Genomic DNA, 23,495 nt, shown 5'->3' with positions numbered 1-23,495 from the left:
ACGCTGCGCCGTGCTCCCTTATGGGCTGCAGAATTAAGCGTCTCTTCCTTATGTATAATAAACACCTCCTCCGCTCTCCCACCGCGACGCATGCGCGCAGCCCTGCCGGCCTCGGCCGCCTGTCACACCGACTCTCACTGGGCTCTCGCCCGCCTCTCCCCTAACAGTGTCGGCAACGGCGTTTAGCCATTCCGTCACGTAGCCAGCGTTTTGACAGCGGTTATGTGCGGTCACACAAACAACGCGCACAACTTTTGTCCACAGCCGCAGTGTTTTGCCGCATTCACACCATACGCGCGCGGCGTTCGTGACGTGTTTATGAAGAACTTGCCAACCTTTGCCGTACACCCTATAGAGGTGTACCATAGCGACCATAAGGTCATGGTCCCTGTGGTCACGAAATAAATTAAAACCACCGGATCATATATATTTCTCAATGTTTAATAGTTCAATAACCAATTGCATCATCACATCCTAATAGTCATAATTGTAAATACATAATTCCCACCATCGTACAGCTTCGCTGGTCTTCTATCTCCACCCTAGTGGAAGGGCTGACAGTTTTTTACTAGGTCCTTTCCTACTTGGGAGAGCTTACCTACAGGTTGCCTTGGTGCCTTACCTCCCACTTCAATTACTGCTGCCGATATCAGCATACTTACGGTTTCATAAATTTCTTCTATGTTATCTTCATCTTTCGGTTCAAAATTTGTATATTTGTTTGCGAGAACCAGCCTGAATTGGTATGGTTTTACCCTTACTGCTTCTAAGCTGGCCCGTTTCTTTTGACAAATTTTTCTCTTTCGCTCTTCAAATTGAGATAAATCGTAGCCCTCACTATATCTGTGCATCACTCATACCTTCCCCTAAATTTACCGTGATATTGTTATTGTTGTTGTTGTTGTTGTTGCCCCAAAACATATTTTTCTACGCCCGCGGTACTTCAGTGTCATCTTCTTGGTCTGGCACACTCCATGAGTTGGGGCAAATGCCGCATTACACATTGCCGCCGCGTGTATGTGTCAGGCCATCAAGACGATGACGAAGTAGTCCGTGGGTAGACAAACATACACGATGACGACGTCGCGTTGACTGTTCTGATAAAGCTCTTTTATTCGTGCTGCCCACCGCCTTTCTAGTCTCTCCTAGTACGGCACGAAAATATACGTAAACCCTGTGCATGGCTTAGTTCCCACTGGATATTGGGGAAATGTAAGACGTGCGTCGTGAATTCAATCAAAAAGGGCTGGAAACGAGGGCTAAATTTATTCAAAAATACCCGCCGCCTCACCCATAACTTATGGGGGAAGAGGCCGCAGATTGGCGCAAAATACACACCGGGGTATTCCCCCATCTAAAACTGCTAAATGCCATGTATCCCCCCACTATAGGGCCACGTGCCCTTTGTGCGGTGGCATACCTACACTAATACATGTAACCTGGGAGTGTACTAAGCACCCTCATAGGCCAACTGATAATATCTCAATGGACCAGTGGGAGGCACAGCTCAGCCGTTCCGACTTGGCAAGACAAAAGTCCTGAATTAGCCAGGTCAGGCAGGCGGCAGAGGCCAGTGGAGCCCTGGACTGAAGGGCTCCGACCACCGCTATACTTAAAATATTTTCCAGCCAAATAATGTTTCTATGTATATATATATATATATATATATATATATATATATATATATGCAGAGTGTTTCAGCGAACACTCAAAAATTCCGAAAAGTTGCCTGTGGCAGAAAGCACAATTCTAGTTGATGAGCTGGTCAACTCGAAGAGGCGGACATAACTTGCTCAAAAAATTGAAATGCATAATCAACTAATTAACAGAAATGCACTAATTAAGTTTTTAACTAATTGCCTGATGGCCCATGTTGCAATTTACAAATTGTAGCCGTGGAGTTCGCAAGGCGGATCCACTTGGACCGAATTCTCGGGATGACATCAGTTTCGAGATATTAATTCCAGAACTTTGCGGAGAAATGCATTGGCGTTCCAGTTAGGTTCTTAACAAAACGTCACTTCATGCATTGAAGCTCAAAATTAACTGGAACGCCAATGCATTTCTCCGCAAAGTTCGGGAATTAATATCTTGAAACTGGTGTCATCCTGAGAATGAATTCTAAGTGGATCAGCCTTGCGAACTCCACGGCTACAATTTATAAATTGCAATATGGGCCAACAGGTAATTATTTAAAAATTTATTTAGTGAATTTTTGTTAATTAGTCGATTATGCATTTCAATTTTTTGTGCAAGTGATGTCCGCCTCTTCGAGTAGACCAGCTCATGAACTAGAATTGGGCTATCTGCCACAGGCAACCTTAAAAAATTTTGAAAGTGTTCGCTGAAACACCCTGTATATATATATATATATATATATATATATATATATATGTTTGGAAAGTCCATATTTATGAATAAAACGTTACCATTTCGGCAATCGTTCCTCCTAATCTGCCCCCGATATTCACCTAAATGGGAACGCTGTTTGTCATAGAGTTTTAGAGGTCACTGGAAAACATGGCAGTATCACGCTTTCGGGCAGAGACTGCCCTTTATTCACACAAATTTGCCATCTCATCAAAAATTCCTGTAATGTTCATGTCATTTTATGTAAATTAATATCAGTGCAGTAACAATTATAGTTTTCCCAGGAGATCGCGGCCGTATGGTTTGAAACTCTTGAATATAACAATTACTCTAAGCGTCCAATTTATCCGAAATATGTAAGCGAAGTTGTCTTCGGTTACATATTACCTTTAACTTGCTCCTTATTGTCATGAAATATAAACAAGGTGCCTAGTTAACTTGCCTCAGGACACTGCCGAAGCCTACTTATATGGTGGAGTAACCCATAAAGATAGCCATAAAACGCGTATATTTGAAACATTTTAAGCAATCACAAGTAAGCGAGAAACATCGAATGTTGCACACAACACCCTGTACAAGGTTTCTGTTTCCACCCTAAATGAACGAGCTCTCACAAGCAGCAATGTAATTATGCAGTGTGCACGCTTCAGAAAGGCCTTAATATTGTAATTTAGTGGCAGGCTGAGCTCAGTCAGTACCTACAGCAGGCTTGATACGCAAGTTCGACAAATACACTTGTAAACCTATGGTGTGCTGGCCGAAATAATTTTATGTGTTTCGCACCTTTCTTTTACCTACTGCATTGGAAAAAACTTCAAAGCGTTGACATAAGGTCAAGGGACACGTAGAAAACGAGTGTTGAGCTAATTTCATTTAGGCCGTAGTTAAGGCCAACTTTTCAAAAGTTGTTGATACATTGTTCGTGGCGTATAAATACAAACGTGGGGAACAATTACTTCTCCCAGGCGACCGTGAAAACACGCATCTACCGCTTTCGAGCGGTTTTAATTCAGCTTATAGCTCAACAATAAAACGGAGAAACCTGAATGCAGATATGTGGCCTACTAGCTGTGCAGTAATATATAATGAGTTCTTACCTGTATTCGGCTTCACTATGTCCATTAGCTTCACAGTGACGCTATAAGCACAAAGAAGATGATATGTATAAAAGGTTGGGAAAAAGTTAAACCATCCTCATCATCATCATCATCATCCGCCTATATTAATGTCCACTGCAGTACGAAGGCCTCTCCCTGCGATCTCCAATTACCCCTGTCTTGCTCTAACTGATTCAACATGCGCCTGCGAATTTTCTAACTTCATCACTGCACCTAGTTTTCTGCCGTCATCGACTGCGTTTCCCTTCTCTTGGTTTCACTCTGTAACTCTAATGGTCCACCGGTTATCCATCCTATGCATTACATGGGCTGCCCAGTTCCACATTTTCCGCTTATGTCAACTAGAATATCGGCTATCCCTGTTTGTTCTCTGATCCACACCGCCCTCTTCCTCTCTCTTAACGTTAGGCCTAACATTTTTCGTTCCATCGCTTTGTGAGGTCCTTAACTTGTTCTCGAGCTTCTTTGTTAACCTCCAAGTTTCTGCCCCATATGTTAGCACCGGTAGAATGCAATGATTGCCCACTTTTCTTTTCAACAACAGTGGTAATCTCCCAGTCAGGATTTGGTAATGCCTGCCGTATTCACTCCAGCCCAAATTTATTCTTCTATAAATTTCTTGCTCATGACAGGGTCCCCCATCCTGAATTCTTGTTCTCTTTCCAGGCGTTTGAACATGTTCTTTGTCTTCTGCATATAATCTTCCACCCCACTGTTACAATTTCTCGGTTAAGGTCCTCAATCATTTGCTGCAATTCGTCCCCATTGTTGCTGAATAGGGCAATGTAATCTGCGAACCGCAGGTTGCTGAGATATTCACCGTTGATTCTCACTCCTAAGCCTTCCCAGTCTAAGAGCTTGAATAGTTCTTCCAAGCATGCAGTGCATAGCATTGGAGAGATTGTGTCTCCTTGCCTGACTCCTCTCTTGAGAGGTAACTCTCTACTTTTCTTGTGAAGAACCAAGGTATCTGCGGAATCTTTGTCGATATTTGCGAAGATATTCACGTTTGCCTCCTGTACTCCTTGATTTCCCAGTGCATCTATGACTGCTGGTATCTCTACTGAATCAAATGCTTTTTCATAATCTATGAAAGCCATATAGAGAGGTTGATTGTACTCCGCAGATTTCTCTATTACATGGTTGATGACATGGATATGATCCATCGTAAAATATTCCTTCCTGAATCCAGCCTCGTCTCTTGGTTGGCTGAAGTCAAGTGTTGCCCTGATTCTATTTGAAAGTACCTTGGTGAATATTTTATATCAAACCGAGAGCAAGCTAATGGGTTTATAATTCTTCAATTCTATAACGTCTCCCTTTTTACGGATCAGTATAATGTTGGCGTTCTTTGAGCTTTCTGGTACACTTGAAGTCGTGAGTCCTTCCGTATAAAGGGCCGCAAGTATTTCAATTATATATCCTCCATCCTTGATTAAGTCGACTGTTATTCCATATTCTCCAGCAGCTTTTCCCCTGGTCATGTCTTTCAAGGCCCTTCTAACTTCATCGCTACTTAAATAACGGGCCTCAGTATCCTGTTCATCACTACTTCGAACGAGAGTAGCTTGGCGGCTCTGGGAACATTACAGGTCAGTATAGAATTCTTCCGCTGCTTTTACTATTTCATCGAAATTGCTGTTGATATTACCCTGTTTATTTTTCAGTGCATACATTTTGCATTGTCCTATGCCTAGTTTTCTTCTCGCTGATTTCATGCTGCATCCATATTTTACAGCTTCCTCAATATAATTTCGGATATACCTTACTTTTTTTTCGACAGCTCAGTGAGTTTTCGACAGCTCAGTGAATTCTATCTGATTTCTTGAGTTTGTCATTCTCATATTTCGTCGTTTCTTTATTTGGTCCTTTGTTACTTGGAAGAGCTTACCTACTGGTTGCCTTGGTGCCTTACCTCCCTCTTCAATTGCTGCTTCTGAGATCAACCTAGTTACGGTTTCATTCATTAGCTGTATGTTGTGTTTATCTTCCTTTTTTATCATATTTGTGTGCGAGCACCAGCCTGAATTGGTGTGATTTTACCCTTACTGCCTCTAGGTTGGCCTGTTTCCTCTTGACTAATATCACTCTTCTTCTCTTCAAATTGAGAGACATCCTATACCTCACTAACCTATGGTCACTGCACTTTACCTTACCTAACACTTCTACATTCTGCACTATGCTCGGATCGGCAGAGAGTATGAAATCTATTTCATTCCTTGTTTCTCCATTAGGGCTTTTCCAGGTCCACTTCCGGTTGCTACGCTTCCAGAAGCAGGTATATATTATTCGAAGCTTATTTCTTTCTGCGAAGTCTACTAACATCTCTCCTCTTGCAATCGAAGAATCGATGCCGTAGTTGCCAATTGCTTGCTCGCCAGCCTGCTTTTTCCCCGCTTTTGCATTGAAGTCGCCAATGACTGCAGTATACTGAGTTTGTACCTTTCTCATTGCTAATTCAACATCTTGATAAAACGGTTCTATTTCTTCATCATCGTAACTGGAGGTTGAGGCGTAGGCTTGTACAACTTTCATTCTATACCTTACATTCAGCTTTATTACGACTACTGCTACCATGTCATTTTTGCTGTAGAATTCATTAATGTTGCCCGCTATATCCTTATGGACTAGAAATCCTACCCCCAATTATCTCTTATCGACGTACCTAACCATTTGATGCCCACTGTTGCCCAGGAGCAACAGCCTAAAAATATATTTTTTTCCTCGTCAACTACTGCGAATTGATACAGTTAAAGCCATTTTATGATACGCCTCAGTATTCTAAGCCTTGCAAACGGAGGCAGGAAGTGCACTACCTGCTAACTGTTCTTGGAGAACAAAGGACGTAGAGAGATTTCGTTCTACTACCACACCTGCAAACAGTAGATAAGTAAATTTCTGTTGTCCCAACAAAAATGTTCCTTTTTTTCTCTTGTAGACGTGTTGTTAGGTTACTCTGCCTAACACTAGTGGTGCTACGTGTGGAAGTCGTGCACTTTTATATATTTTATTTATGGTTAATAAACCCGCAAAAAATGATGTTTTTATGGGGCAACACTGGCACATGAAGACATGTGCATACCGTTATGCGTTCAGGCACTTTCCCTGATGCGCCGGCAATATACAGATACGCATGTGTCGTAATTTTCGGGTAGACGTGTATCGTTGTACTTGAGTGTATTGTGATAGGCGTGTAGTCGCGTATCGTGATTTTTGCAGCTTGTGGAAATTTGCGCCTGCAAATTTCCTATCTTCATCATCCCATTTGATTTTGTGCCGACCTCGACTGTGCTTCCCTTCTCTTGGTATCCATTCTGTAACCCTAATGGCCCACCAGTTATCCATCCTACGCATTACATGGCCTGCCCAGCTCCATTTCTTCCGCTTAGTGTCAACTAGAATATCTGCTATCCCCATTTGTTCTCTGACCTATACCGCTCTCTTCCTGTCTCTTAACATTAGTCCAAAGATTTTTCGTTCCACAGCTCTTTGTACGGTCCTTAACTTGTTCTCGAGCTTCTTTGTTAACCTCCAAGTTTCTGCCCCATATGTTACCACCGGTAGAATGCAATGATTGCACACTTCTCTTTTCAACGACACTGGTAATCTACCAGTCAGGATTTGGTAATGCCTGCCCTATGCACTCCAGCCCAAATTTATTCTTCTGTAAATTTCTTTCTCATGATCAGGGTCCCTGTGAGTGATTGACTTAGATAAACGTACTCCCTTTCAATCTCTAGAGGCTGATTGGCGATCCTGAATTCTTGTTCCCTTGCCAGGCTATTGAACATTATCTTTGTCTTCGGCATATTCATCTCAACCCAATTCTTACACTGTCTCGATTAAGGTCCTCAACATTTGCTGTAATTCGTCTCCATTGTTGCTTAATAGGAAAATGTCAGCTGCAAACCGAAGGTTGCTGAGTCATTCCCCGTTGATTCTCACTTCTAATGCTTCCCATTCTAAGACCTTGCATACTTCTTCTAAGAATGCAGTGAATGGCATTGGAGAGATTGTGTCTCCTATATATATATATATATATATATATATATATATTTAATTAAAGCATCACGACAATAACACCCTAATCCTGCTTCATACACTTTATTCCACCTTAATGCACCCTAATCCACCTCAATCAACCCCTAATGCTCCTCAGTCCACTTTAATCCACCTTACCCGACCTTTATCCACCTTAGTCCTTCTTAATACTCCTTCATCCACCTAATTCCAGCTTAGTCGACCTTAGTGCACCCTAATCCACCTATTGAAATCAGATCCTCCTTAATGCACCCTAATCGACCCTAATTCACCTTAATCCTCCTTTATCTACCTTAATTGGTGGATTGGTGTGTAGAGTACCTCCGCTGCAGGTCAGCCCGGTATTGCACTATCGTCGGGATTGTCTCACTGTCTTCTCTGTCGACGCGCCGTTTTTTTTTCTATAGACACCCTGTCGACGCAGCCACATTAGGTCAGAACCAAGCCATATACAGTACGTCCCAAATTGTGTATCAAGCGGAAATTATCTGTATCTTATATGCCTGAACTCTTGAGAGGGCAACAACTAGCTATCAAGTATATATGCTTCAGGCTTGTATACCTATACCACAACGCCAGGTGAACCATTGCGATAGCGACACATTGGTATCAAGCCCGAAGCAGCTTAATATGCAGGTACCCTTACACATTTAACTACTCGAAGCGTCCACTACACCCATTATTCAGTATGCAGTATGGTAAACAAGGAGCCATGACATAGGCTTGCGAACGCGTTATTACTCAACCAAGGTTCGCTACTTCTGTTCTTCTTTACTCCTAGGTTTCCCCGAACGGTAGACCAATTTGAACGTCTCCTGCAACGACCCATTAACGGCCGAACTGGCTGCGACATCCGCTGTATGCGACGCCGTCCTCATGCCTCCTTTCGCAGCCTTCACTCATCACACTGTTTGCACAGACTCGCAGACCTCCATAAAGGCCTGCGCCCAGCTGGACTCGCGCAATGGTGCTGTTCACTGAATACACCGGGCGATCCGAATCGCTGACGAGGCTGGCCACACTGTCCGCCTCGCATGGGTACCAGGTCACGCTGCGGTCACTGGCAACCGAATGGCCGACTCTCTGGCAAGGGAGCTTCTTTCCTACCCCTGAGAGACGCGTCCACAAGTGCCTCATGACCCATACTCCATCGACCCGGGCACAGTCCTGGCAAAGGCGCAGGCTTCTCGAAGGGCCGCGCTCCGTAACATCCTCCCGGAAAATCCTACGCCCCTGCCGGGGAAGTGTACCCGTGCTGAAGCCACACGCCTGCGACGCATCGTCACGGAGACAGCAGTGACACCAGCCCGCCGCGCCATGATGTGCCTCCAAAAGTGGCAATCAGCTACTTGCCGCTCCTGTCCAGGGAATCAGCTGCTGGATCAGAATCATATACTCGGGGGCTGCTCGGATCTCGCCGAGCGCCGAAAAAGAGTGATAGCCACCCTGCCCCCTACTCTGAGGCCTCAGGATTTGGACGCCTGGCGCCTTCCCACTGGTACCCTCGAGAGACGGCGCCTCATATTCCAGTCATTACTTCAATTTTTATAAGAGTAAAAAATGATGAATAATATTTGAACCTCCTCCTTTACCCCTCCCCCCGCCCTGATGGATTCATTTCCTGGGGGCGGAAAGTTTTTATGATTATTTTAAGAAACGTTCTAACAACAACAACAAACGTCTTCTATGATGACCATGAGATGGAGGCAACTCGCGCTGAAGTGCGGGTTGTAAAGCTTATCTTGTCCTTTAAAGTTGCACGTTACGCTGCTAACGCTGCGATGCATTAGCCAGATCATTTCGTAGTCGCCAAGATCAGGGTAGTTCTACTGGTGACGACGCCATATACGTTGTACGGTAAGCTTGCGGACCAAAAGTAAAGGTTTCTAGTCTGTCCACTATGTGGACAGGTGGCAGCACCATGCAGGCCGCTCATGTATACGGTTCCGTCAAAACGCCCGTCCACCCCGTCCGCCCGCGTTTACCTGTTTACCGGACAAGCTAAACCTCTCTAATGTTAATGGTAGGGGCTTGGTTGTTGGGAAGTCCACTCCTAGACGGGACGCTGATGTTAGCATAGTGATGTCGTTGTTTCAGGAAGAACCGGGCATTTAAAGTCGCTTAAAGCATCTTGCTGTGATTGGCAGCGTTCGATGCCTACAACATCGTCTTCAGTTGCCGCGAGGATGTCCTTGTCAACCGGTAGGAGCTGAGAGCTGATCGGTTACCCAGCGCGTATCAGAATCCTTGTTCTGCAAAAGTTATGCCAGGAGATTAATATTCTGGGACGCTCCGACGAAATCATCGTGTTCGTAAAAGGGCACTCCCGAGTTTCATGGCATACAAATATAGAGGACCCGTGGCTTAAGCTGGCAAAAGGCTCTTTCCCCGACCAAGGCTAACTACTCCATCCTACTTCGTTCTCTTCTTCCATACTCGGGCGTTGTCTCACGCCATAGCCCGTTTTGAACGTTCAAAATGAAGCACTTATTATTTCGACGTGGAGCCAACCGGTAGAGTGAGTGGAAACGTAGAGCCAATAGCAGAATGCTGCGCATACAAAGGGCGCATCGCAAATTTCTCAACAACAGGCACCGTGGAGAGCTTCAATTGTGGTAGTTACGTCACAGTGCCAAGATTTGAAGCATCACGCATGCCTGGACACCCGGAAAAATCCATGACAGTATATCTCCAGAAAATGCAAATATCTTTAAAGAACATTCAGGACTATGCCTGATATATACGGTTTCGCTATACGAAAACGAGACCCTTTTTGTTGACAGCTGTCAGTCATGACGCTTCAATCAACGAAAATTTATCCTTCTATTGCTCTGATTCAGAATTCTGGATATCGCTGAAATCTTAACTGATGTTTAATATTCTGGTAGCCTGCAAAAATGAACAATCCCACAGCAAAGCCGCCCATTGCTTAGTTCTATCGAAGCCTGTACTTTAGTTCTAGCACTTGTTTTCTATTCACGCAACATACTGATCGGTGAATGATCATCAAGGTTAGCGGATGTCAAGGGGAAAAATGTTGATGGGTTACCTATCACATACAAATGTTCCTGGTAATTTTTAAATATGGCAGCGTGAAAAAAATCTGAATAAAGCTACGGTTTTTCTTATGTTATACGTGTGATGCGAACTTACTTTTGTATACGCTTGAAAAAATTCTTTTAAACGGTTCTTTTGGTCTTCATCCTTGTTAGGCTCTTGACACTTTGCCGCACAATTTGACGACACATCTCGAAAGGCCTGAAAATTGAAGGACGTGAGATGCGGTGAATTCTGCAAGTGACTATCATGTTTACATTGGTTACATTGTCCGCCACGGCGGCCGCATAACGATGGGGACGAAATGCGAAAACACCCGTGTACTTGGATTTAGGTGCACGTTAAAGAACCCCAGGTGGTCCAAATTTCCGGAGTACCCCACTATGGTGTGCCTCATAATCAGATCATGGTTCTGGCATGTAAAACCCCATAATTTAATTTTTTTGTTTACATTGTAAGGAAGTGTGGCTGTATATTTTTGCACTGCAAGTCCTGGCAATAAAATCTGTCAAGAAGGCGTGACACGTTAGATATCTGGCAATAAAATCTTCGCACTGTCTCTATACGTATGTTCTTACGTCGCATTCATTGATGGTTTACATGATGTGCTACTAGTTGGCGCAACCTTGTCTCAGGTATGGTAAAAAAAAAACAAGGCTGTATAGGGGATCTTAACATGAATAAATGGTATAGTAGTAAAACGAGGTACTAGGAAATGAAGAGTGACACAAAATTAAAGAAAATTAGAAACCTAACAACGATATATTGAGACATTCATTTCTTTGTTGGGTTTGACGTGCCGAAACCAGTTTTGATTAGGAGGCACGCCGTAGTGGTGGCTCCGGAATAATTTTGACCACCTGGGGTTCTTTAACGTGTACTACAACGCAAGCACACGGGCGTTTTTACCTTTTGCTTACATCCAAATGCATTTGCTGCGGCCGGGATTCGATCCCGCGACCTCGTGCTCAAGACATTCATTTGACAATATATAAATGGTAGTGTGTGGAAAGGTAAGAATAAGGGAATGTAAAGTTAGTATGAAGCTTAGTACAAATTTAGTTAGGTTTATTGTGGTTCTCGCACATGTTACTGATTAGGGTATCACCGACATTCTCACAACTGGAAAAAAGAGTGCGAACACGAAATCAAATGCCTACCAGAAGAGTTACAATATAGGTGCAAAGCATGAGAATAGAACGACGCATAGGGTAATTGCAACCAATGTTTAAATATTCCTCAAATGGGTTCCGCGTTCCCACTGTCAAATGTTTCTTCATTCTTACACTTAAAGTGGCATTGTTATACAGTATCACTTTCTGCACTATAGAAATATGTGCATCCTTGCTTCTGAATCTAAGGCAACGTCGAAAAGGTTATATCAAGCAATAAATAATGGAGCGACTCAATTTATTATTGAAATGCACGAAAGTCAAGCCCTAGCTTGTGTGACCTCTTCGTATACATAGCGCTATTGCAGGGGAAATGTGGAACAAAAATGATTGAAATTTGTAATCACAAGAACCATTATGCAAGGATATTATTGGTTAACAGAGTGACCAGCCTTGCCATAATTGTTTTTGTGCGTGTCGCTAAAATAAGACAAAAACCGCTGAATGTCCCAAAACTTTTGCTGCAACGTTGGTAAAATTGTCGCGAAAGCTTTTGAGTAAATTCAAGTAACGTAGGCGTCTGGGAACACTATAATATACGCTAGCATAGCGTAGGCATTCACCCAAACGACTCACGTTGGTCTAGGGTCTGTATGAGTGATAAATAAACAAAGAATTAACTGGCAGTGTGTAGTAGGCTTTTACATTGCTATTACACTTGCGTAAGGATGGACTATGACAGCTGAAGTTTGGTGTCTACCCTCATATTGCGAAGTTCCATATACTGCACAATTAAAATAAAAGCAAGCAATCTGCAATTACTAGCATGAAAAGGCAATTGGTTCACACTGTCACTGAAAATGTTCTACAGATATCGGCGCCACTGAAAGCACCGAAGAATTATGCACGACCCACAAGGTCGTATGTTAACCCTACGATGACATATGCGTAAACATTATGCATGTTATATGCTACACGTCCTCCCCGTGGACTATGTGAAGGCTCTTCGCAATATTGATTTGTATAAATCCCATGTGATAAGGAAGCAGTGTGTTCAAGCTCGTGTGAACAAGCCCAGGTGTTCGGTGCTCCTATAGATACACATCTCTACAAACGATGTATCTTATTATTCACCGGCGTTGTTTCTAAAATTGACACAAACTTAGTAAATGCTTACTAACAGAATGCATTTAACGAGACAGCAGAAGCCGGAGCATTAAGACTATTTCAAAACTGTTTTGTAAATAGTGAAATAAGAAATACAAAAAAGAAACCTGTATTTTGCCAGCAGACTGTGAATGCGGTGAAGGCAAGTATTGTTTCATCACGGTAACCGTGCCTACGCCTCATGCAGTTAATTTAGGCCCCTCACATGTTGCTTTTGAATAATAAAGTGCGTTGAAGATGGATATTTTCGAAGCAACTTCACTAACATCGAAATCACTAAAATATCGCCCAATACCTTGTCAATACCGGTGCTCGTGCCCCCTCCAGAGTTTCCCGGGAGGGGGGGGGGGGGGGGGGGGACTCTGCCCCTCCTTCCCTCCGCTCGTACAATTTCATGACCATAGTCCTGTTACCGACATCGTTTATGGCTTCTTTTGAGTGGCCTCTACCTTTTCCCGTAACATTTTATTGTGGCTACAAGCTAACTGCATCACTGTTGACGCAGACGTGCACGGCTTTTATTCATACTTTCCCTTTCTTTCTGAAAATCCGGACAATAGGAAAACAAGAGCATTAGAAGCACCAACGGCGGCTACCTGAACCATATTTTTTCAATTCAACATGGTATTTTAATTTCCAGTGTGAACACCATGCACAGATACATTATATTTCAATGTGTACACAGGACAACGTTCATTATATTTAGAAACAGAAAGAGGTAGCCAACTAACAATTATTTCTAATGATATGAATAGCCTATGTCTAGAGAATCAATGTGTTGCTGTATGTTCAACTCGCTACAAATTGCTTTGCGCATTATTTGACACTGAAAAAGACCTGCACACTTCCAGAGACCCCTTCGGCAGAATCATTTATCAACGGTGTGTGAAATGCACGTGAATGATGTGTCTCAGCATTGCTTCTCTTTCCAGTAGGTTATGCTAGCGACTCATGAAAAAAAAAGAACCCATAATAGCTTACATTGATTGGGGATGGAAACATCGCAACGTGCATGCAGATGTCATAAATGTATATAATTAACTTAGTAACCTTGGTAAGTGAGGACAAGCCGGATTCACTCGTAATCAGAATCAATAGCAGTCATGCGCAGCAGAGCTTTTACTAGGACTCAAAATAAAAAAAGAGGCTGCAGTTTCACGGAAAAGGCGAAACAGTGTTAGTGATAGCGAACCATAAGACAATTACATGAAGGAAGATTCATCCCGTATAAATCCGTGTAGAAAGGACGCAGCTCATCCGTGAAATAACTGAAGCGCAGATGATTGCAAAATTCGGTGAGAGTGTGTTAGTTTCCCTTCACTGGCCGTCACAAAAAAAGAACTAAGTTTCTTGGAGGCGGCATCACATGACTCATAACTATGTTACACGAATGCGCAATCCTTTTTTCTTCATATAAGTGCATGCGCAGTCTATACTGCTTCCCATATATAAACCGACTCAGTGGTACAATAAAGTTAGTTGAAAGTTTGCGCTTGGTACGTGTGTTCTTCTCTTCCGTCCGTGTCTTTTTGTTGCGCAATAATACCTGAGTAATTAACATGGAGTGACGTTGCAAGCACCTCTCACTTAAAAAGAAGCCTACCCTTCAAAGAAAGAACGATATACCAAGAAAACAAAGTTTCAAAAATTTATGCGCGCGCAAACCAGCTCTTTCTGAATATCGGAGAGCTTCTAAAACAATTTAAACAAAGCTCTAAACTTGCTTATTGAAACAATCTCCAGTATCGGACATCTCCAAACGTTTAACCGCGCACTGAAAAAAAAAACTGTTTTTACAAAGGCTGTATTGCCGCTTTTCATTCCGAATAGTCTATGGGCGCCATATTCTTAAGCCGTACTCGAGGCGAGCGCGGTCTGACAGCTCGTCTGGTCAACGAGGGAATACAAAAGGTACGTAGGTCATTCTCGTCGCTGCCCACCCCCGACACTTTGCAGACAGGCAACATGCCTCTCAGGCATCCCACTTCGACATCACTGACGCGTATGACTATTGCGCGGCGCCGTACCGGCTCGCCCTCCTGTGCCATGCCTCGCACACCTTGCAAAGAACCGAATGAGGGGGAACTTAATGGCCCCCTTGCTTTTGTCCGCCCCCGCGCCGAACGGCGCTTTCTTTGCTTCCTCAGCCGGCGGCTCGGATGCGCTCTTACTGGAAACATTCCAATCGGCAAACGCGCCTTTCGAAATCCTCCACTGCGTTCGCCGCAGGGTTTAGCACCTTTTCTTTTATTCGGCTGCGTTGCCTTCTCTGCCGCATTACGGACTCTGCGACACCGCTTGTTTCTCTTACTAGATTTGCTGGCGCTAATTTCCGAGCCTTCCGTTCGCATCTCGTGATGACCGGCACGCATATGGTCGGTCACGATTCCCACCTCAACCGCATGGTCAGGATGATTAGGGGAATCCCACCTTCAGTAGCGGAGAGCCCCAAACACCTCGGGACAATGCCGGTATTTTCTCCTGCGCAACGCAGTTCGCATACTTGGGAGCTGTCCACAACGGCACTGTCCTGCCCGGATTGTTCTTCAGAGCACTTTTCTGATCGACTGAGCTCTACACTGGTGCTCTGGCCTAACGAGTTTGTGTCACTTCGGACTACTTCTGCAAGAGCTAAGTTCGCGACATACTCCCAAGATAACTGGGCCGAATCGTCCACAGCTGGTCTAGCTGCTTCTCTGGTATTCCATTGGCACAGTATGTCGTCGCGCTCAATCCAGTCCCCATCAATGAGTTCCTCAACAACTACGCCATGGTCTACGGATCTGGCATCACCTGTGAACGTACATTTAGGCTCACAAAGATTTGCCTCTCTTTCTTCCATCGGCGAAACCATGCGTGCGACTTTTTCGCACTTTCCGTGCGCGAATTGTTCGGGCGCCTGTTGCTTCTGCTGCTCCTCCTGTACTTCTAGGCGCTCGTTGCTAGCCATGCTCTCGTTGCCACTTCGAATACGCTGAATCCTTAATTGTAGCAACAGGACTTCGCGCTCTCCAGCTTCCTTCGCCGCCACTCGCTCTTTCTCATTTTCCTCTCACTCTTTCTCATTTTGTTCTCACTCTTTCTCCCTTTTTTTCTCTAGGACCAACGCCCGTTCTTCTCGGGCCTGCCTCTGCTGTTCCGAAGTCCATGTCCTCAAATCACACGAACTCTAGGCATAACTGTTTGCCTTGTTCTATCCACTTTTCGAACTCCATTCCCTCCACAATGCCGCTACACCACCAAAAATCATGCGCTCACAATTCGCTTCTTCTTCTTTCTGGTGTTTTACGTGCCCAAACCAGTTCTGATTATGAGCCACGCCGTAGTGGAGGGCTCCGGATTAATTTTGACCACCTGGGGTTCTTTAACGTGCACTACAACGCAAGCACACAGGCGTTTTTGCATTTCGCCTCCATCGAAATGCGGCCGCCGGGGCCGGGATTCGATCCCGCGACCTCGTGCTCAGCAGCGCAACGCCTTAGCTGACGGAGCCACCCCGGCGGGTGCTCACAATTCGCATGCACGTGCGTTCGACACTGCACTAGAATGTGTCAGTAGCATTAATCAATCAATCTCCACGATTATCGTTCTCCGTTCACCATGCTGCCGTTGTACCGAACGTCCTGTTCGCGGACGCCAGTTTATGTCACGGCTGTCTCCCGTTCGCCGTCGGCGCGAAGCCGATCGACGGGGTATAAAAGGCGGTTGGGCGTTTCGTACTCAAGTGAACACAGTGAAAGAGTCAGAGTCGGGAGTAAACAAAACAAAAAAAACAAGGTGTTTATCGACAGAGAACGATACACAAATTGATAAAATAAAATACTAAAACAAAATGACACAATAAAACTAACACCCCTGAACTTAGTAAACCTCGATGACGACAAAGAATATAACAAGAAATTAAAGTAGACATAAAAATGAAACACGGCGCGGAGAACATATACAGGAATACACTTAACAGTGCTTCACTAAAATAAAGTTAAAAAAACAACAAAGTTCTAAAGAAAACCAACGATGTCATACGCGTCGCCGGGCAGCAGCAGCAAGTCCATAAACCGTAAGGTCGGCGCTCAGAGCTTTCCCGAAGAATGTTGGCGGACTGATCTTGTTGAGGTGGATGCGATTGCTAGGCTGGGTTTGCTGAGAGTCTAGATCTGACGACTTCTCTCAAGCAGGTTGAGCTTACTTGAGGCGAAGTGCGGTGAGCTTCGTTGCAGACGTTGGTTTGTCGTCTCGTACGTCAACTATCTACGCGGAGCTCCGACGTGGCTAGGCGGCCCCGGCGATACTGGATGGCACTAGCCCCCCAACTGCTTCTCAGCACATTACAGGTTCAGCTTCTAGACTGATTACCAGGGCCTAAAACCTGTGCTCAAATAGCCTCTTCTTTCCCTAGTTCCTTAGGTCGGGGAACGGAGGTATGCAGAGCTCACCTAATTATTTCATTACTCCTCCCAGAGGTCTTGGCCGCGGCCCTTATAATCAGGTGCGAGAGAACGGGTGATTCTCCCCCCGCTGTCCAAGGTCGTGCCCCACACTGCACCACACGGACGCACACGCACACACTTGGGTCCCTTAATCGGCGTGTCACTATTACGAAACTACATGCCGCACCGTGGGACCACGATGTTTTTGCCGCCCGTTAATCGGCGTGTCGATGACGCGAAACTATGCCGCTCCGTGACAAACAGCAACAGAATACGCACTAAACACATATATCTCCCTAACGTGTTTACCTGAAACCACTTGTCGCATGACTCAACCAAGAGACGCCAGTATCTTGGCGGTGCGAGGGCACTCAGGCTGTAAAACTGGAGTGTCTCCTACTGTGAGGTCTTGCAAATGGTCAAATAAGCTCGTCACTTCTGTGAACAATCTTGCCAGGTCGCCCCAAGTGTCCAGTCTAACAGTTATTAAAAGTTATATATATGCATACATGGGTGGAGTTCGGAAAGCTAGTCAGGCCCCAGCCCCACCCCCCCCCCCCCCCCGGAAAAATCCAAACTTTCCGCCTATGCACAGGGCGACAAGAAAGACAAACGAGGTTCGTGCAGTGCAGGAAAAGAGGCTCGCGCTGAGGAATTGTTCCAAAGCCGGGGCGACTAGGGCCACAGAGCCTACGGAACCCACATCTACGCGTGAGGTTCGCTTGACCGGGCGTCCGTCTTCGGGAAAGAGAACGCCTCGGGTCGTTGCCCAGCAGGCGACCTCGGAGCATCCTGCTGCAACCTCGAACCCGCATCCACGCGCGAGGTTCAGGAGACCGGGCGTCCGTCATCGAGAGGAAGAGTGCCTCTGGTCGTTGCCTTGCACAAGACCTCAGATCGGACTGGTGCCGTCTACCGAGATGGGGGCCGCCCACCTTCTCCTGGCCCTTGCTGCTTCTTCTACTTGGGCACGTCGGACATCCCTCTACCCGAGAGTGTTCCATCTATATGAGTCTCAACACCCTCTGGACTTCAATAGCCACCTCGTGAGACTGCGTAGTTTTTTTCCTTGTTTTTGAACAATCCTGGTCTAGTTTAAGATGTTCTTTCGTGTCTGTGTGCCATCTAATATAATTGTCGTGTGTTTCATAATCACGCACCGGCTCCTCCATCTTCCTCGCGTCATCCGCCTTGGAATGTGACGATCCTAACCATCACATCGTCATTATATATGTGTATGCACAACACTGCTGTAAATTATAAATGCGGATGTGACCATGCAAAGGAAATGTAAGACAATTTCTTGAACCCTGACATTTCAGTGTGAAATTGTGGCTAAAATAAAATCCGTAGAGTGTTTACGAGGCAACGAACACTGAGTAAATGCCACGTACCCAATAACTGAGTTGTATTGATTTCCAAGGTTAGATTTCTATAGAAGCACCTGTCTGTAATTCGTTAGCTGTGTCACAGATTTGTTTTTATTAAATTGTAAAATGTGCTGTACTTCACTGTACTTGACAGCGGGACTCATAGGTTTGAGAAACCTGGATTAGTAAGCGGGAAAATTGAATTTTGCTACATAATGAAGGAATGATTTAACTGACCTTCTCAGTTAACTTATTGTCAGTTATATCACAGTTATCACAGTTATCAGTTATATCACAGTTATGGCAGTTATATAAAATCTGGTGATATATCATGTAAGCCTTGGTTAAGAGCTGGTACATGAGTTAAGTGCCCCCTGTGATTAGTAGAAAAACAGGGGCAATAAAAATTTCTCTGCATTGAGAAGATTTGATGTTTATTTCATGACATACATTCCCTTAGAACACTTCTGTATACTCGGATGTCGTATCCATCAAAAAATGCTTATATTATTTAAGAAAGTGGTGGCTCAGTTGTTAACTAGAGCAACATAGACGTGTAGTTAACATATTTGTGGTATGCTGCACATAATAACTACGTTCTTTATCAACAATAAATGTACAGGAAAAATCTTACGACGAAAGAAGTGCGCAGGCCAACATGGTCGTACAACTTCCGAGCAAGGGTGGTATCATCTCCTCGTCTCTGCAAAGAAAGGAAGAAAAATATTACCACGTGCCTTTATTTTATGTCAAGAACACTTTTAAGTAACAAAATTGAGACTGGCCTGCTGTTTTATTTTCACAATAAATTTGCCTTGCTTTACCAACATGCAATGCGGTTTTGATTAACAATTACTCACAAATGGTTTATAGCCTTGCGAAAAACTAAACGAAAACACGCATCATTCTTGATAGCGGTAGAAGTAGCGATTGCACTAAATGCATATAGGCATGGAAATTTAATATTTTTTTTGAATTCTATTTAACGCGTGTTATTCTTGTAACCTATTTTAAATTATTTATTTTTCCAGTCTCGTGTATGGTAAAGGTTTTCAACGGGCAGTAAGAGTGTACGAGATGTTAAGGCGAAAGCATTATACGGCCCATTACGCGAAAATTCTAGGATTGACGTCATGTTTTTCACGGAGGTTGCTGAAAACAGAGTAAATTAATGGCTTTGAAAAGAAAATGTGGTACATTTCGGTATGGATGGAATCGGACCTGAGCCTCCGTTACGCGATACGGTTATGGCTTACTAAATATGTTCCTAGTGCGTGCGTGATTGCACACGTCACGTCGAAGCCATCTGGCTGACTGAAGGTGTTGTCAAGTGCGTGCCGCATTAGGCACGTGACGGCGCAGACAATGGGGAGGCAGGAGGTGGAGCCACGTCATGGGTGTGTAAAATGAACACGTTCATGACGTTGGGAAGTGTACAAACGGTATAATGCCTCCTCACTCATACACGTAAGCAGTGTTAAGCATTTCTGCCAAATATTTGTTACTTTTAAATGCGAACCATTTCTTGGCGAGCATTTAACACTTTGACATTATCTGTCTAGCCGCTTACGTCTTGGTAGGCGTTTCGTTTTGTTAATTTGGTATGTACCAAAATTGGCATAGTATGACAAGAGTGTATGATAAACATAAATGATAGGCCATGACAATGTCATGACATGCGTGTCATGGTTTGTTTCGGTAACTTGGTAGGCTCCCCGCATACTGCTTCGCATAACATTGATTCCCACAGGGCGTGCGATATGCCGGCTTTCTTGTTTTACTCTTAAATTTGGAAATGCAGAAGGTGGCGTATATGCAGGTGTTTTTACTGGAACCTTTATTAAAATTTCGAGATTAAAGACTCTGTTTTTCTCGTGAGATGTCATCATTTCACGCAGCGAGTCTAGAAAAGCATGGCACAGACTCCAGCATTCTTTTCCTTGTAGTCTTTCATTCCTAAACTCTCCCTAAGGTTCACTTGCATTTGTATTGCGTGGAACATGCATTCTCTAAACCAGTGGTTTTCATGTTTAATGGAGACATTACTGCCTGCATGGAAACAAAATTCTGAATGTCACTTAACCCTAGTGAATTATTATTTATACTGGTGCAGTTGATATGCATTGAATATAAATACCCCAAAGAGCACGTATTATTCATGATATAACAAGGTGGCGCACTTCCACAGGTTGGGAACATAGTAATCCAAAATGCACTTCTCCGACGACAACATAGTTTACCAGCTAAGCATAGGTCATAGCCCCATTCATGAAGAATTACAAAATTCCTATGCTTGTCATACGCACAGAGACCCTATTTTAAAAAGTAACTGTATATAAGTCTACATGGAATGCTAGTATATTTGAGGCGTAATGTTTCCTCCCGTGGCCATACTGCGCCAAGCAGTTATTAGTTACAAAACGTGATCACTGTTTCCATGACACTGTCAGTACGGTACACCGCAAATGTTTGGATGCGATGCGATGTACAAAGGTGTTCTCATGCCTTACGAGCTAATATTACACATGTATTGAAGAATAAAACTGTCAGCCCTTCCACTGTGGTGGAGATAGGAGACCGGCAAAGCTGTACCACGGTGGCAATTATGTATTTCCAGTTATGACTGCTCACATGTGATGGTGTAATTAGTTATTTGTACTATTATTAAAGAATGAGAAATATATATGATCCGGTGGTTTTCATTTATATGGTGACCACAGGGACCATGCGGCCTTATGGTCGCTACGGTACAGCACCATAGGGTGTACGGCAAAGGTTGGCACGTTCTTCATAAACACGTCACCAACGCCGCGCGCGTTTGGTGCGAACGCGCGCAAAACGCCGTCGGTAACAGTTGTGCGCGTTGTTTGTGTAACCGCACACGACCGCTGTCAAAACGCTGGCTACGTTAAGGAACAGCTAAACGCCGTTGTCGACACTGTTGGGGGAGAGGCGGACGAGAGCCCAGAATGAGTTGGCGGCCCTAGGGTGCCTATTTCATACATCAGCTGCAACGCTGTGGAGGCTATAGATACTTTTTGTAGTGGCTGCGTTCGCCCTTATAAATAGTTCGGTGTTATTGACCGATTTTTGTGAAAATGTTCTTTATATAAGCTCAGTTCTGAACAGAAAAATTATTTACCCCTGGAAACAAAATAAACCATGTACTCATACGGCTGCTAACACGTTGTTTCAGATCAATTTGCTTTTCCTTGTTTTTTTATTTTTGCAGCTTGTCGCGGCAGCCTCGCGTGCAAGCTCGCGCGAACACCGCTGGCGCTCAGCGAAGCATAGACGGAACGCGCGTAGTGATTCATTTTGGTGAACGTACTTCTTGTGTAGCTTCCACAGCGTTGCACGTGATCAATGCCTCCTAAAAAAGACTATGCCTGGGCAATGCCTCCCCCCCCCCCCCCCAAAAAAAAGAACACCGCATATCCACGAAGTGAATGATGATGAGTGGGCGAATCACCGGGGGATCATTCGGGAAAAACGCCGGAAGCGTTCTCCGGAAGCCGGAAGCCAGAGTTTCGCGTACATATACTATACATATACATATATATATATATATATATATATATATATATATATATATATATATATATATATATGTACTATATATATATATATATATATATATATATATATATATATATATATATATATACTGTATATGTGTACAATATATACAGCGCTTATATAGCCCTTGTGCACCGCAGCGTCCCTAGCGGTCTCCATGCAAACTAGAGCTACGGATAACGGATGACGACGAGGGACAAGGCTCGGCCCTATAAGGTGCTTCGCCCCTAAAGAGACTACGCCTGGGACGTCGCTTGCCTTGCCATTGGAGGTACGCTGCCGCGCGTTGCGAGCGGGCGCCGAGGGTTGGCGCTAGCGAGCGATTGTACCGCCGGAGTGACGCTGTCGGCAACGCTGTGTCGGTACAGCTGACTACGCGTTGTGCAGGCGGTTGCTTGCGCGCTCATGGTGTGCTTGGGAGGTACGACGTAGAGCGCGCGCCTGCTGCGTTACAAAATTTAATTGCGATAGCAATTATATGGACGCTCCAAAGCGGATTTCTGCCGTAGGTGTCACCGTCGCCTTGAGGTTCTATACGACGTCAACGGCGATGAAATCGTCGCCGCGTTCCGGATGCCGTTTGTGCGAGTGAAATGGCGCCAGGGACGCGCGCTTTGACGGGGAGAGAACGCACGTCGGAGAGAAAACGCGCGTTCTGCGCCATGCTCCCTGAAGGGCTGTGACGATTGTGGCAAGTCCGATGATTATTGTTCTGTGGCAAAAATACGCCCCAAAGGGTGCAACTGTTTTTACAGTGTAGAAGGTAAAAAAATTACATCACCTTCCCGTAGGCGAACTCTGAGTAGTATACGAAGCAGCCATGGGGTCGACTCAAGTTCCCATTTGTTTTCAGATCGGCCTGTCGCGGCTGCCGTTTCGTGGCAGCGGCTCCAGCCCTCTTCTCCGCGGCGCTGTCCACGGCGCTGACACTGGCGTTCACGCTGGCGCTGTCCGAGGCACTCATCGCGGCGTTGCGGGAGGAGAATGAGAGGACGAAGTGAATGATGATGAGTGGGCGAAGCACCGGGGGATCATTCGGGCAAAACGTAGGAAGCGTTCTCAGGAAAGCGGAAGCTGGCTTTCGGAACCGGAAGCAGGAACCGGAATTGGAAGCGGAACCGGTAGAGGAACCGGAAAAGGAACCGGAAGCAGAAGCCGGCTTCCGGTTCCGGCTTCCGGAAGCCGGAGCTTGGCGTACATATACTATACATATTCATACAAGCAGAGGAGGGGGAGGAGGATGTGCATGTAGGA

General features: G+C 44.8%; 1 protein-coding gene across 1 annotated transcript in view; it reads right to left on the bottom strand.

Moving 5' to 3' along the window:
• LOC125940127 (neprilysin-like) overlaps nt 1–23,495 on the bottom strand; it is a 195,526-nt gene that overhangs the window by 5,375 nt on the left and 166,656 nt on the right. The window contains exons 18-20 of the mRNA XM_049655840.1: nt 19,297–19,365; nt 10,683–10,787; nt 3,468–3,508 (exon numbers count right to left, since the gene is read on the bottom strand). Coding sequence (XP_049511797.1) covers nt 3,468–3,508; nt 10,683–10,787; nt 19,297–19,365 — 215 coding nt within the window. The remainder of the gene's footprint in view (nt 1–3,467; nt 3,509–10,682; nt 10,788–19,296; nt 19,366–23,495) is intronic.

The sequence above is a fragment of the Dermacentor silvarum genome, chromosome 9 (assembly GCF_013339745.2).
Source record: "Dermacentor silvarum isolate Dsil-2018 chromosome 9, BIME_Dsil_1.4, whole genome shotgun sequence".
NCBI classification, from domain to species: Eukaryota; Metazoa; Arthropoda; class Arachnida; order Ixodida; family Ixodidae; genus Dermacentor; species Dermacentor silvarum.
This window is presented reverse-complemented; position numbering and strand designations above follow the sequence as displayed.